The following is a 14541-nucleotide window of genomic DNA, read 5'->3' as shown; positions in this document are numbered from 1 at the left end:
CTCCAAAAAACAAAATAGCCACATATATATGTTTTTTTTTTAAAAAAAGTGTGTATGATATTTTCACAATGAAACATGCTTTAAAGACAATTATATTAATTTATTAAAATATTAGTACAGGTATATTATTTAAAATAGTAAAAATTCATTAAAAACAAGGAGACAAAATAAAAAAACCTTAACAGTATGATAAAAGATTATTAAAATATAATTAATTTTTATTTTATCTATAATATTTTTGGTGTTTAAAATACACATATTTGCTTTTTTCGGTGTTATATTTATTTTGTTAAATGATGGTGTGGTACAATTAAGCGGAATTTTTTATTTTATTGACATATCTATATCAATATATATAAAAAAATCATTTATTGTATTTACATTCTTTTTTCACTTTTACTTTTTAAATAAATATTTTTTTAAAATTAAAGTAACTATTTTATTAAGTTTACTTTTTAAATGATTTTTTAAAATTCAATTACTATTTTTTAATTTAATATTTTAATTATAAAACTATCTACAAAATAAAATTATTTATGATAAAGTTAAAAAGTTAGTTCAATGTTGTTATAATAATAAAAATAATAATTTTATTATTTTTTATTATCACAAAAATATACACACGTGCGCTCTTAAGGCATGTGTTTTCACTTGTAGAAATAAAAAGAAAAATATACTCAATCCATTTTTCTTGTTAGGCATGAAAGCACTGAAAGGTGATAACTACATGTATAAATAATTTAAGTTGCTGTTTGAAAATTTATGACTCACTCGATTCATGATTATATACTTTTTCAAAGGGTCAAATTCATTAGCCTAGATATAAATCCACAACTTTTAATATGTTCTGGAATATCTTGTTAACTTGTTTAAAAATAATTGTAAAACAGGTTTTGAGATCAACCATAGAAATTTAATCACTTATTTGTCTTTTTAGTTTTTACGTCTACAGATACAAATTATTTGTTTTGGTTTTGGTACATATATTTTTTTAATTTATTGTAATTCTTGAGTAATTTTTTAATTTTACAAATTTAAATAACATAAATTATGAACAATCTAAGGGTACACGCAAAGTCTAAAAAACTGAGATAATATAAAAATAAAAAGCTAATGAGACCCATTTGCAACACAACTTGTGGCTAAAGCTAGATTAGTAGTTGATTAATGTAGTTGGTGACTCCTAAGTTTGATTGACGAAGTTGAGTTTTGACTTAACCTTTTTTATTCCCTTATTAACGAAGGTATTTATTATAGAGAATACAAATAATATTAAAACACAGTATATACATATATAAGGTGTGAAAGATGAGAACTAGCAACCAAAGTCCTTTCACTTTCCCTGTCTTTCATAGTTTTGACTGTTTGGAATCCCTGCGCTTGCTGAGGTGCTTCGTCAATGCTTCTTATCGCTTTTTCTTAGTCAATTCCTCTTCGTGTTTCTTTCTGATCTCTGATTTTGCTTAAAGAAATTCTTTGCTTCATTGCTTGCTGCTTCAATTTCGTCTTCTTCTAATGCATTTTTAGTTTTTTCTAGCAAATAAATGTTTTGGAGCTCGTCTTTTGGCTGATTTGATTGCTTTTCGTTAGAAATTCAGGGAGGCACCGTTAAAGTTGATTGACCAGGACTGCTCTGATTTGCTGCTGACAGAAAGGTTTGTTTTTTTAGCCGCATATGCTGGATATGCGTTATTGTAATGCTTGTTTTTTGATAATTTCCTTATTGGGTAGTTTCTGTCCTTTTTTCACTCTTAACTGTTATTGGGTTCTCCCAACCGAGCTAAGCATGGTCCCAGGTGACATTCAATTGTGAATTTGTGACGAGCTCCGTACAGAAACTGCTTGTTGTGGGGGGGTTTTTGTTCTCTTAATTTAAAAGGGTTTTTTGAGTGTTGAAAATAAAGAGATTCAATTTTGGTAAGTGAAGGCCTACCGAACTTGTTCCAACGTAATCCTATGAGTGATATGGTATGCAGTTGAAGATGGTGTTAGGTTGGGAGCTTAATACGGTTTTAAGCTAAAAGGGGCTTTTGGGTAATTGGAAAGTTTGTGGTCTAACTGGAATTTTCCTCTGAGTTACAGGGTTGGGATGGGTTGTGACTTTTCTAAGTACACAGCATGCTGCATGGGTACAGAGGAGGATGGTCATCCGGCTCCTGAGGATCAGGTTGACGGTGGTAAGTGTTTGGATGTGCCTAGTTTCTGTTCTTAATGCTCTGAGAGTAATTGCTGTTTCTGTGTTTATATTTGATGTTCAGAAAACGAAGACAATGCTGTTGAGGGCATTGAGTTGCCACGGTTTCATGAATTCACCATTGATCAGCTTAGGAGGGCTACATCAGGATTTGCTGTTGAAAATATAGTTTCTGAGCATGGAGAAAAAGCTCCAAATGTGGTCTATAAAGGGAGACTTGATAATCAAATGCGAATTGCAGTCAAACGGTTCAACAGAAATGCTTGGCCTGAAGCGCAGCCATTTTTGGTAAGCACGCATCATTGTTACTTTACATGTTCATTATAAGTACTAACTTTTTTGTATGTTTATGCTTTTTATAGTGATGCAATTATCTTGTTGGTTTTACCAAACTTTTGTTATTTTTAACAACTGAATCAATTGTTGTTTCTTGCGCATGTCTCTATTAATTTCTTTTTGTTGGTTTTTGTCTGCTCTTTTCCTCCGCCGGACAGAGTTCCTATATGCTATGGGAATTAGGGGGATGACTAATTAGTGAAATAAGTCTAAATCAATTTCACAAAATAGGTTTATCAAGGTGAAATTTGGACTTACCTATATAATATAATTTGACCATAAATTTGGCTGACGTAGGATCTCTAATACACTCCCACGTCAATGATATATTAGGATAGACTCTTAATGACTCTTATACTATCTTAAGAAAGTGAAATTTAAGCCTAACTTAATACAAAATTGGTTTTATAAGGTGAGGTTTTTATCCATCTATATTATATAATTTGGCCATATCTTTAATTGATGTCACATTTAGAGATATGGTGAAATTGAAGTATACAAAAGAGTTCAAATCTCACCTTATCAAGCTAATTTTGTGAGATTTAGAGATATGGTGAAATTATAATATACAAAAGAGTTCAAATTTCACCTTATCAAGCTAATTTTGTGAGATTAAGGTAGATTTAAAGTTCAATTTCATCGGATGCTATTAAAGCTAACCAAAGCTTATTATAGTGAGATTTGTTGGACTTATCTTGCCACCTGTTGGTGGGCTCCCCTGTATTCCCATGCTTGATGTTTTTGGTTGGAATGTTCGATGTCCTTTGCTTGGGGGAATATGTTTGAAATCTCACATTGTTTAGAAATATGACCAAATTATAATATATTGATGGGTGAAAACCTTATCTTACCAAACTAGTTTTGTGATGTTGAGTTAGACTTAAATTTCACTTTCATAATAATTTGTTTTATGCGTGTGTTTGATGTTGTTTTCTTGCATTAACTTCAGTTAACATGGTTCCAACACTGTAGATGTTTATAGAGTTGTGATTCTCAAGTTGGATTTACAGAACTTTTGTCATTTATAATGGCTAAATCAATTGTTATGTCTGTTTTTACCTCACTGTTTTCCTACCGCAGACAAAGATTTTATCAGCTTATCATTTCGTTATATAGGATGAATAAATATAATAGGTCCAGTTTAAGTGTTTTAAATTGTTTAAATGTTGTGCTTCAAAAGGTTTCAATTAGTCAACCTGGTTAGATGTCCATGATGAGCAGGCATGTCCTTCTAGATTTGTTATTTTAAGTGCACGTTAAAGTTTTCTTGTGTGCTTTTACATTTTAATAATGCTGCAATCTGTTTGGTTTATCCTTCTTCTTTTTTCCACTTTTAACTGCTGAATTCGTCATTACTCTGGGTCGTGCACATTTGTCATCTATTTATTTATTTTTTTTGGTTTTACCTCATTCTTGTCCCATTGAGGACACATAGGTCCTATCAGGGTCACCTGTTCAGTGGAATCATTGGTTAGTTTTGTAAGTGCTACTGTTTTTTTTTCTTTTGCATTTTTTTGTGTTAGATAAACAAATGTAAGGTAGTCCAGCTTAAGTGTGCTTTGGTTTATTTGCTGTGAAACGGAATGCTTTTTCTTGCAGTTCAGCATTTTCATATTTCATCCTTTCTACTTGTAATACCAGTTGAAAATTATCCACTGTTTTCACAAATTCTTTTGCATCTGATTAGATGTGGTTTTCTTTGTTCACTTAAGCATGTTATTTAGTATTCATTATCAGCTCATTAAAGAACCTTCTTTTCCCACTTCAGGAGGAGGCCAGGGCTGTTGGTCAGCTGAGGAACCAACGACTGGTAAATCTGCTTGGTTGTTGCTGTGAAGGTGACGAGAGGTTACTCGTTGCAGAATATATGCCCAATGATACTTTGGCAAAACATTTATTCCATTGTAAGTGCATAGTTGACAACTAATATTTTTTCCATTCACTTGTTTGGGCTCTAAATAAAACTCTCATCAAGCCATTGGCTGAAAGCAACCTGGTGGAATTAAGAATGCCCCCTTGTCATGATTCTTTAAAATCTGTTTGCCAGGAAGGCAATTCATTGCCATAACTCTTTTATTTGTTCAATTCTTCCTGGTGAACTGTAGCTGTGTTTTTTTGTTGCCATTACTTCATGCTCGCATCCTCTTTATGGTTTGGTGATGCTTTCTTAGCAACATTTTACTCAACTTTTTAGGGGAAAATCAGCCCATGCGATGGGCAATGCGAATGAGAGTTGCATTGTTCCTTGCCCAAGCTCTGGAGTACTGTACCAGCAAAGGACGTGCACTATATCATGATCTAAATGCCTACAGAGTTCTTTATGATGATGTAAGTTTATTTCCTTCATCTGTGACATGACCTTTTTGGTCCTCAGAACATGCAGTATGTTAACTGTCTTCATCCTCAGGAAGTGCTATCCAGCACAGAATATGGTGTAATCCTGGAAAGCTTTATCACAGTTGATAAAACGATATTCTATACATTAGAAGTTAATCAACGTCATTTAATACTGACAATTCATTCCCCTTAACAAGCAGAAAATTAATACTTATTTTGTTCTTGTTTTAAAAAATTTATATTTCACACTCCTGAATATTATTTCAAAATAATTGAAAAAAAAACATTGGAATGCGGTAAATATATAAATATGTTGTTTTTGAAGAATTTGAAATAATATCATAAGTTTATTAGAACCTTATAGAGTTGATCTTTGTTCAATTCTTCATTGTCTCAGAGGGTAAAGACTGGGTGGATAGTAAGTTCCTATTTACATTATTAAAGGGCAATTAAATGGAATGATTTGTGTTCTTAGCCTGAAGAGTAAATGTTGACTATCTTTTTCTTTCCCCACTTGTTATTCAGGACTACAATCCTAGACTTTCATGCTTTGGTTTGATGAAAAATAGTCGAGATGGAAAAAGTTATAGTACGAATTTGGCGTTTACTCCACCTGAATATCTCAGGACAGGTACCATATCAAACAAGATAATATTTTTCATCACAAAATGATTGTTACTTGATATTCTCTGTCTGTACTTGGAGATATAACTTTAGTACCATTCTTATTAAGACTTTTTAGTTATGATAATTGGCATTTCTTCTTTCATCACAGTTGTTTCAGATATGATAATTGAGTTTCAGTTGTCATTACTTTCACCTTTCTTTGGCTGTTCTACTTGAACCAAAACCTACTTGTCTGTTCAATTTTTATGGAAAGTGTTCATATGTTGTGTAAAAGTAGTTTCTCTCTTGGAGCTCAAGTAATTAGTACCTAATGTGATGATATCCATGGAGCTGAAATGTTATCAGATGATACCTATGGCAATTTTACTCCTGGACCTGGACTACTGTCATTATCATTAGTGTTTTCTTATTCTCTGTCAAGAAGAATTCATTGGTCAAGAATGTGAAACTATCTAGTCATACCGGCTCTTCTGCAAATTTTGTTTTTAGATCAATTTTATACTTTCATGCTTCTCTTCATAAACTTTTAATCCAATTACTGACTTATTTCTGTGGACATTCATCTTCATATTGTCGTGGGTGATATTTGAGCAAATTTGGGGGATTATTAGTGTCATGGCTAATTAACATGTTGATATAGTTGTTTTTATTGTGATATATTTCAAACTTTAGTGTGCCCTGAGTTTTTTCTTTATTTTGATCTGTGAATTTGCCTTGAGTGGATTATATAATCTCATCTCCCCCAAATATAAAAACAATTTTTTTCATATGATGTGATGATGGTTTAATTATTATATTCATTTCATATCATATATTCTTAAGTAATAAATATAAGTATATAATGGCATTGTGTTTACCCTCCTATTCCCTGGTCTTGCAGGCAGAGTCACTCCAGAGAGTGTAACTTATAGCTTTGGCACACTTTTGCTTGACCTTCTCAGTGGAAAACATATTCCTCCAAGCCATGTAAGTTTCTTTACTTGATTCAAAGTTAACCATACTTACTGTGGCCTGTCCTATAGTGTTGTCCATCTTCTTAATTTATCTTTCTTTTGATCATTATTTTCTTCTCCTTGTTCTAGCTAAAATTAAGTACTCCGTTGAGATTTTTGAATTGCACATTTTTTTGGACTAACTTGAGGCTCTTGTGATAGAATATGGTGGTTTTTCTTTGGACAAGGACTAATGATTTTGTATTGATTTAGATTTAGATTTTGTTGTGCATCTAACATTTAAAGTGTTTAATAACCTATTATTGTAAACTTTTTGAAAATTTCTGAAAAAATAAATCTCAAGATAATCACTTCCAAAACATACACTTCCTTTCATAGTATTTGCGACCTGGTTAGAATCAGGAACCCCGAGATGCTATCTGACTCTTGTTTATAAGGGAAATTTTCAAATGATCTGGTGACTAGACAGTTTTCAAAGGATCAGGTAACTGATCATATTTCAAATGATCTAGGGACTCTACAATTTTTCGATGATCATGGGACTGAACAATTTTCAAATGTAGGGCACTAAACAATTTTTCAAATCATCAGGAAACTGAATTTGTGCTTCCAAGTATGCTCTGTTCCCTAATGTTGTCTATCTTCTTTCTCTTTTTGAGCCTTTTCATTTAGTTGATTTATTCTACCTAAGCTATAAAATCAAGTAAGAAGTGCCCTGTTTGAGAATTTTAACTTATCTATTTTTTTGGACAAACAAAGGGTTCCTGTGCCTGTGAATGGTAGTTTTTATTTTCTTAAGCGCTAAGCTTCTGTATTGATTTTTATTTAAATTTTGTTGTGCATCTAGCATTTAGCGTGTTTTAAGTTTGACTTATTTTGAAGAAAAATTTACTACTTGTCAACTTTTTGGAAAAAAAAAATCCCCAAAATAATCTCCTTCAAAGCATACACACTTACGTTCATAATTTTTGCAGGCCCTTGACCTAATTAGAGACAAGAACCTTCAGATGCTATCAGACTCTTGCTTAGAAGGGGAGCTTACAAATGATGATGGGACTGAATTAGTGCGTCTGGCCTCACTATGTTTGCAATCTGAACCACGAGAGCGTCCTAATCCAAAGTCACTGGTTGCTGCTCTAATACCTCTACAGAAGGATTCTGAGGTTAGCTGTTTTGGAAGTGGGCAGAATAATTTACTGTATGAGCACAAGGATAGCTGGACTTAATAATTTTAAATGAAGATAAACTATAGCATAATGCTTGAAGAGTGGTTTTTCTAGGATTTTAATTTGCTTTTTGACTGATGTTTCTTACTTTCTCTGCTAAATATTATTATATAAAGGTTCATATAAAAGGGTAACATGTAGTTGATATATACCAGTTAAAATAACCTTGGAGACTGATTTATATTTTGCAAGCCATATCTGTCTTAGTAATAATATTCCGACCAAATTCTGGACATAAACCTAATTGTTGAACTATGAATTGTAAATCTTACTGATTCGTAAGATTCAGGAATTCAATGAAAAACACATTGAAGTATTCCTCATAAAAGATTTATAGTGATCAATATAATAATTTTAAATGAGAAAATGGAAAACGTCTTAACTATAAATCTCAGAAGAGATAAATTCCAAGTCCTTAATTTAGAAGTTCCTATGAAATTGTTTGTTAGTTGTTTGTTGGGGTGCTGTTTATTTGTAGTTAGTTGGGGTGCCACGTGGGAGGGAGTTAGTTTTTCAGCAGTTATACAAGAAAATAACGGCTACTGTTGTAAATAACTCCTTTTTGACTATTGATTTCATTCAAACTCTTCATGCATCTTCTTTCTGTAATAAAATCGAGTTCGGGATTCTTCTTTGTTCAATATCCTACCTTTCTGTAACTCTTCGAGTTGATATTCCACAACATAACTATGGAAAAAAGGCTATGGAACGATGCAAAAAACCCAGAATAGAAAATAGATAAAGAAGTTTATCTTATCTCTTGATTGAAAATAACAGAACAACTGAGGTTTCTTTTCCAAGAATCTCCCTTTCACAAAGGGTTTCCCCTTCCTATAATGGAGCTAATACCTGAATCTGAATCTATACAATTCAAATGCCCCTCCATCCTTATTCTCCCCTACTTTGTACTTCATCCCCTGTATCTAAGTAATCCCACATGGCTAACTGTCCCTAATTTATTTTCCCTTCTGAACTAGCAGTACAACCCACCCTAAAATTCAAGCTTATCCTGCCATTTTAAATCTGAAAATGGAAAACATAGGAAGTGCTTCTGTACGAATTATTGTGGCTGTAGGACAATTAACAACTTTAATGATATCAATCAAATATTCTGTGACCATTTAGACCTATGCTTCTGTACAAACCATACGAGAGAGAATGATGCCAAGACCTCTCTGTATGCCCTAAATGAATGACCCATAACCTCCAGGTCATCTTGGACGCGATTCTGAATAGAGTGTATAAAAATGAGTGTCAGTGTAAAACTCCAGTTCCAGTAACATGAAAATTTGGTAGTGCAATAACCAAATAATATGCAACTAATAGTACTCCTTTAATCCCTTTTTAATTTAATAACTAGGGTCGAACGTTGCATGTTGTATAGGTGCCATGAGCTTCTAAATCTAATTGTTGATGGGTGTTGAGCTTCTAAATCTAATTGTTGATGGATGTGGAACTCGAAAGCACAAATCAGCCATGAAGGAAAAATGATCATACATTGCCGGTGTAGATACTAGCATGTTTTAAGTAACATAAAGATGGATGTGGAACCAAGCAAATTGCTGATGTGAGAATTAAATAGAGATGGATGTCTCAACAAAGGAATGGAGAATTTAAAACATCATTGATGTGACAATTTAAAACTTCATAGAGACGTTGAATATCATTAGCATAAATGCTTTGAGCTTTCTTCCAAAAAGAGTGACACGTTTTGAAGGCTCTAAGAGATATCAAAAGTCGGGGTTCCAGAGATTGCCACAATAGGGCACACAATTGGAAATCTGCTTGTTTCCATTGTTCAGCTTTTTCAGAAGGTACTTGGCTTCCATCCTGCTCAAGGTGGTCATAATGTCCTTTACTGAGGAACCACATTTCCACGGCAGCAGACCAAGACAGGTAATTCTTTCCGTTTAGCTTTTCGGAAGTAATTGAGGGACTTCCAGAGAAAGAAAGAACACTTCCAGACGCCATTCTTGATAAAAATAGGAGAAGGAAAAGCGCGACAATGAGGAACCAGAAAACCCTAGAGGGTTTCTTAGAGTTTTCTTCAAGGGGAGCTTCTGGACTTCACTGAAGTAAGGTTTTGAGGGTCAGAACAGAGAGAGGAGGCTCAGGCGACAGCTATGGAGGTGTCACGGTGACTTTCCGACGGGCAGAGGGCGGCGCGTGAACAGTACGCGCCTGTTCGTAGTGCACAAAGAAGCTGCGCGTGGCGGAGCGTGGAGGAGAATCAGACTCCGGCACCGGTGAGGGTGGTCGTCGCGTGAAGAGACGAACCAGTTCCAGCGGTCGCAGGACGGAACAGTGACGGCGAACAGCGGCGGATAGATGCGAGATGGCAAAGAACCAAGTTGAAGAGCTTCAAACTGCAGTTGACAGCTGCAGATAGTGACAAGACAACCGCGGACAACGGCAAAGGGCACCGGACATATGCGAACAACAATGACAATGCTGGTGGACAACCCAGGACAGAAACCAGAGCAGGATGAACCTGCTTTGATACCAACTTGAGATTAAAACTGATAAAATATATTCTTGAGGGCTTAACAGATCCCTCTCATTATCTTCTATATATATTGAAAACACAAGAGTACATAGAACATCAAGAGTCTGCACTAGACCTCTAGGTACAGAACTAGGTACGACTCATTAATGGTCTAGCAGACAAGCGTTAATGATAATATATAACAGTAGTTATTCTAACAAGACCTATGCTTCTGTACAAACCATACGAGAGAGAATGACGACAAGTCCTCTCTGTATGCCCCTAAATGAATGACCCATAACCTCCAGGTCATCCTGGACGCGATTCTGAATAGAGTGTATAAAAAGGAGTGTCAGTGTAAAACTCCAGTTCCAGTAACATGAAAAGTTGGTAGTGCAATAACCAAATAATATGCAACTAATAGTACTCCTTAATCCCTTTTTAATTTAATAACTAGGGTCGAACGTTGCATGTTGTATAGGTGCCATGAGCTTCTAAATCTAATTGTTGATGGGTGTGGAACTCAAAAGCACAAATCAGCCATGAAGAAAAAATGATCATACATTACCGGTGTAGATACTAGCATGTTTTAAGTAACATAAAGATGGATGTGGAACCAAGCAAATTGCTGATGTGAGAATTAAATAGAGATGGATGTCTCAACAAAGGAATGGAGAATTTAAAACATCATTGATGTAACAATCGAACGGAGCAGAGTCACAGATGTAATTATGACACTTAGGGCTTCAAATTTTATATGTTGTAAATAGATAAATAAATTTTAGGATATTTAACTTTCTAATTTCTTTGTTGAGAATTGGTCAAAGGAATGTAAAAAAAAGAAAATAACAATGAATTGGTTAGTCATGATATTTTAATAGAATCATAAGACACTTGGACCATATTTTTTTATTGTTGGAATTGATAATCGATGTTTTTTCTTTTGTAGGCTTCTTCTCATGTACTGATGGGTATACCAGATGGTGCAGCTACTTTTCCCCTTACACCTCTAGGAGAAGCTTGTCTACGAATGGATCTTACTGCCCTGCATGAGGTGATGGAGAAAATGGGGTATAAAGACGATGAGGGTGCAGCAACTGAGGTTTGTTTGATATCTAAACTGTAGAACCTGAGCCATTGGTTTATTATTCATTTTCATTGAACTGTGTTTTTATTGTGAAGTATCAATGATTAGTCGTGATCACAAAGTAACTGCCAAGCTCAAAAAGAATGTTTTATCAAATTACTATATATCCAGTTATAATTAATGGTGTTGAATGTTTGGCTTTAAAGAAACGAAAAAAATGTGAATGTAGCAAAAATGAGAAGGTTAAAATGAATGTGTGGCTGCACAAGAAAGGATGTTATTCCAGATTATAATATATGAGGAGATATTAATGTGTCATAGATTGGAGAATGTGACAAACTTGGTTAAGAAGTTTGTGTGAGGAAGATTACTGTTAGCAGCTACATGGAACATACAATGCATGGTTTTGAACCGTGTAAAAAGGGTAAGGAACCTAAGAAGGACGTTAGCAGAAATTGTTAACCTTGTGGTGAATAATGGATTAGTTTGTTTAAATTTAAATTAAATTTTTTCAAATATGTTTTTTTTTTTTTAAAATCACTTATTTAAGAAACAGATAAGATTTGCTTATTGAACTAAGCATATTATTTTTAAACTAAGCATATTAGACAAAACATAAAAAGAATCATAACTGCTTATTATTATAAAAGCATTTTTTTTAAATAAACAAACAAATCAGCCCAATCACTTTGAGTATTTTTCTTTAATTGAATCCAATGGTGTCTTGCAATCCATGTGCCAACCTCAGTGAGACAAGGCTTTTATTGTTGTTTGTTTTATGGTCGACTCTGACATAATTCATTGTTGGTCTTCGTAATTTGTTGGGTCCTTTGTTTGACACTTTTGTAGTTTAATCTTTAGTGGGAAAGGGAAGGGAATATTTTATGCTGTACTTGGTCTGTCATATTTTATACTTAGTGGGAAATGGAAGACAACATAAGAAGACTTAGTGCTACATTGAGTTTTTCACTTATGAACTTCATTTTTTTGTTTGCACACTTAGTTAAAACATGTTGGTCTAATCTTGACTTGTTTTCTATTGTATTAACTTGTTTTTCCGTGCTGGTTGACTGATTTTGTTGTCCACTGATTTCTATCAAGCAGCTTTCATTCCAAATGTGGACGAACCAGATGCAGGAAACGTTGGACTCAAAGAAGAAAGGGGATGCTGCTTTTCGGCATAAGGATTTTAAAACGGCAATTGATGGCTATACGCAGGTTAATAATTTCTTGGCTCTTGGTTATATTGAAGAGTAAACTTAGTTTCACTTTTGGTGTCGTCCTGGTTTCTCAATTTCATGAATTTTGCTCCTCTATATTATTTTTGTTAATTTGATCCCCTATATTTTAGTTGAGTTATTTTTAGGGATGGATAAGTTAGGTCAAAACAAATGTTTTTTTTTTTTTAGGTTTAGTCTAGTCCGTAAAAGCCTGTGGATAAACAGACCTGTCTTGGGTCCAAATAATTATTCCAAAAACTGAAAAATCTATTAATTTAAAAGAAATTTATTTATTTTTACTTTGTTTTGTTTAGACAAAATATATCCAAATAAAATTGACCAAATTAGAATTTATAGAATAAAATCCATCAAATTAAATCAAATTCCTTTTTCTTCAATTCTTGGTTAGTTATGTAGCTTTTCTGTCTAAAATGTTGCAGTTTGAAGTCCACGGGAATCCGTGAGTTTAACGGATCATATCAATGAATTGACTGTAATTATGCTGATTTTAATAAAGAGTGTGTTGGATTATCCAGCTTAACACCCGATATTTAACAAAAATAATAATGTAGCAGTACAGTGCAGAGTCACGTCAACATGATTATTGTGCTAATGTGCCATGGCATTAGAGTGTCATGTCACCATTTTTGTTAAACATTGAGTGTTAAGCTAACATATGAACCAAAATTGTACAATTGGTACTGGAGAGATAAATTAAGCCAAAAGAATTGGTGTTGAACTTTGCAAGATAGAGAAAGTAGAGGAATCAAAAGGGAAATTAAGCTGTATGAAATCACTCGGTGTCCCTTTCTGACTTGGCGGGCGTTATAAGAGGATGAAATCAGTTTGAAATGTTAAATTCATTATATGAAACTATAATTTTCCTTTCTGAACTAGGATAGAAAGTGATACAATTCAAATATTGGAATGTTATAAAGTACATTTTTCAATCTTGCAAGACTAGATCTGATTCATACACAAAATAAAGACATAATGTGAATGACTACTTCTGTTTATTAATAGCCTATATTGATTATATATGTTGGAGCAGTTATGTTATGATGTGGCACTGATAGATTTGTTGTGTAATGCAGTTCATTGATGTTGGAACAATGGTTTCTCCAACGGTTTATGCACGTCGTAGTTTATGTTATCTTATGAGCAACATGGCTGATGAAGCACTTAATGATGCAATGCAAGCCCAAGTAATATCACCCGTTTGGTATATTGCGTTTTATTTACAAGCTGTTGCACTTTTAGCAATGGGCAAGGAGAATGATGCCCAAATGGCACTTAAAGAAGGTTCCTCTCTTGAAAGTAAAAGGAGCACAAATTAATGGAGTTCTTTGGCCAAACCTTGCTTTCTTGTTCGTGAAGATAACTTGCATAGAACAAGTGCTGGTTTCTCAATGTTACAGGGCCCCCCAGTTCCTAATCGGACAAATTGTATTGCATGGAATAGAGTGGTTTATTATACTTGTGCATCACTGGTTCATTGGTTGCCTAGAAGCATTCTTTTGCACAGACTAGAGTCACCAGAGATATACACTATCTATTTGCATTAGGGTTCTCTTTTTGTTGTTTAGTCAGCTATGTCAGTATAAAGATGATGATGGGAAGAATTTGAGGAACTTTTGGGAGAGAGTTGTGTTTGTAAAGGTAAGGATCACCTGTCACTGTATGTCAGCATTTGTTGAGTAAACAGCAGATGTTGTTGGTGTGCTTGTAATTTAATGTACAGAACAATTGGTTATGGCTACCGTGTCAACATGAAATATGTTGTTTTTGTATGTTATATTGATATTGATTTTGCATCTAATAAATTCTTTTAATATTATTTTCTTTTCTACAATCATCTCCTTGCCTCTTTATCTTGGTTTTTTACCTACTAAACCTCATCAAATTTTTCTTCTTTTGATATTGTTTGACGATGAATAAGGTAGGTTTTAATCCTTTTTCCATACGGGGTTGGATGTTAACAAACGGATGAAAATGTGATTAGATTTAAATAAACTTGGGAATGTTCAAGCCATGCACAAAGAACTATTTTTTGTTCAGCAAAATTAACTGTTATGG

General features: G+C 33.7%; 1 protein-coding gene across 3 annotated transcripts; it reads left to right on the top strand.

Moving 5' to 3' along the window:
* Positions 1 to 1287: 1287 nt before the first annotated feature.
* LOC124835155 (serine/threonine-protein kinase BSK7-like) lies at positions 1288 to 14302 on the top strand. Of its 3 annotated transcripts, none has more exons than XM_088103273.1 (12): positions 1288 to 1388; positions 1591 to 1655; positions 2083 to 2177; positions 2259 to 2482; positions 4299 to 4434; positions 4725 to 4858; positions 5393 to 5498; positions 6375 to 6460; positions 7422 to 7610; positions 11108 to 11260; positions 12350 to 12463; positions 13560 to 14302. In XM_088103273.1, exons 3-12 carry the CDS (start codon positions 2090 to 2092, stop codon positions 13800 to 13802), a joined length of 1473 nt encoding a protein of 490 aa, XP_087959399.1. In that variant the 5' UTR covers positions 1288 to 1388; positions 1591 to 1655; positions 2083 to 2089; the 3' UTR covers positions 13803 to 14302. The 3 variants fall into 3 exon arrangements, with proteins under 3 accessions (XP_087959399.1, XP_087959398.1, XP_087959400.1); XM_088103272.1 differs by having other exon boundaries at positions 1309 to 1388; positions 1599 to 1655; XM_088103274.1 differs by having other exon boundaries at positions 1373 to 1388; positions 1538 to 1655.
* Positions 14303 to 14541: the final 239 nt, after the last annotated feature.

This window comes from Vigna umbellata, chromosome 1 (genome assembly GCF_029865625.1).
Source record: "Vigna umbellata cultivar VRB3 chromosome 1, Vumbellata_1.0, whole genome shotgun sequence".
Classification (NCBI taxonomy): Eukaryota; Viridiplantae; Streptophyta; class Magnoliopsida; order Fabales; family Fabaceae; genus Vigna; species Vigna umbellata.
This window is presented reverse-complemented; position numbering and strand designations above follow the sequence as displayed.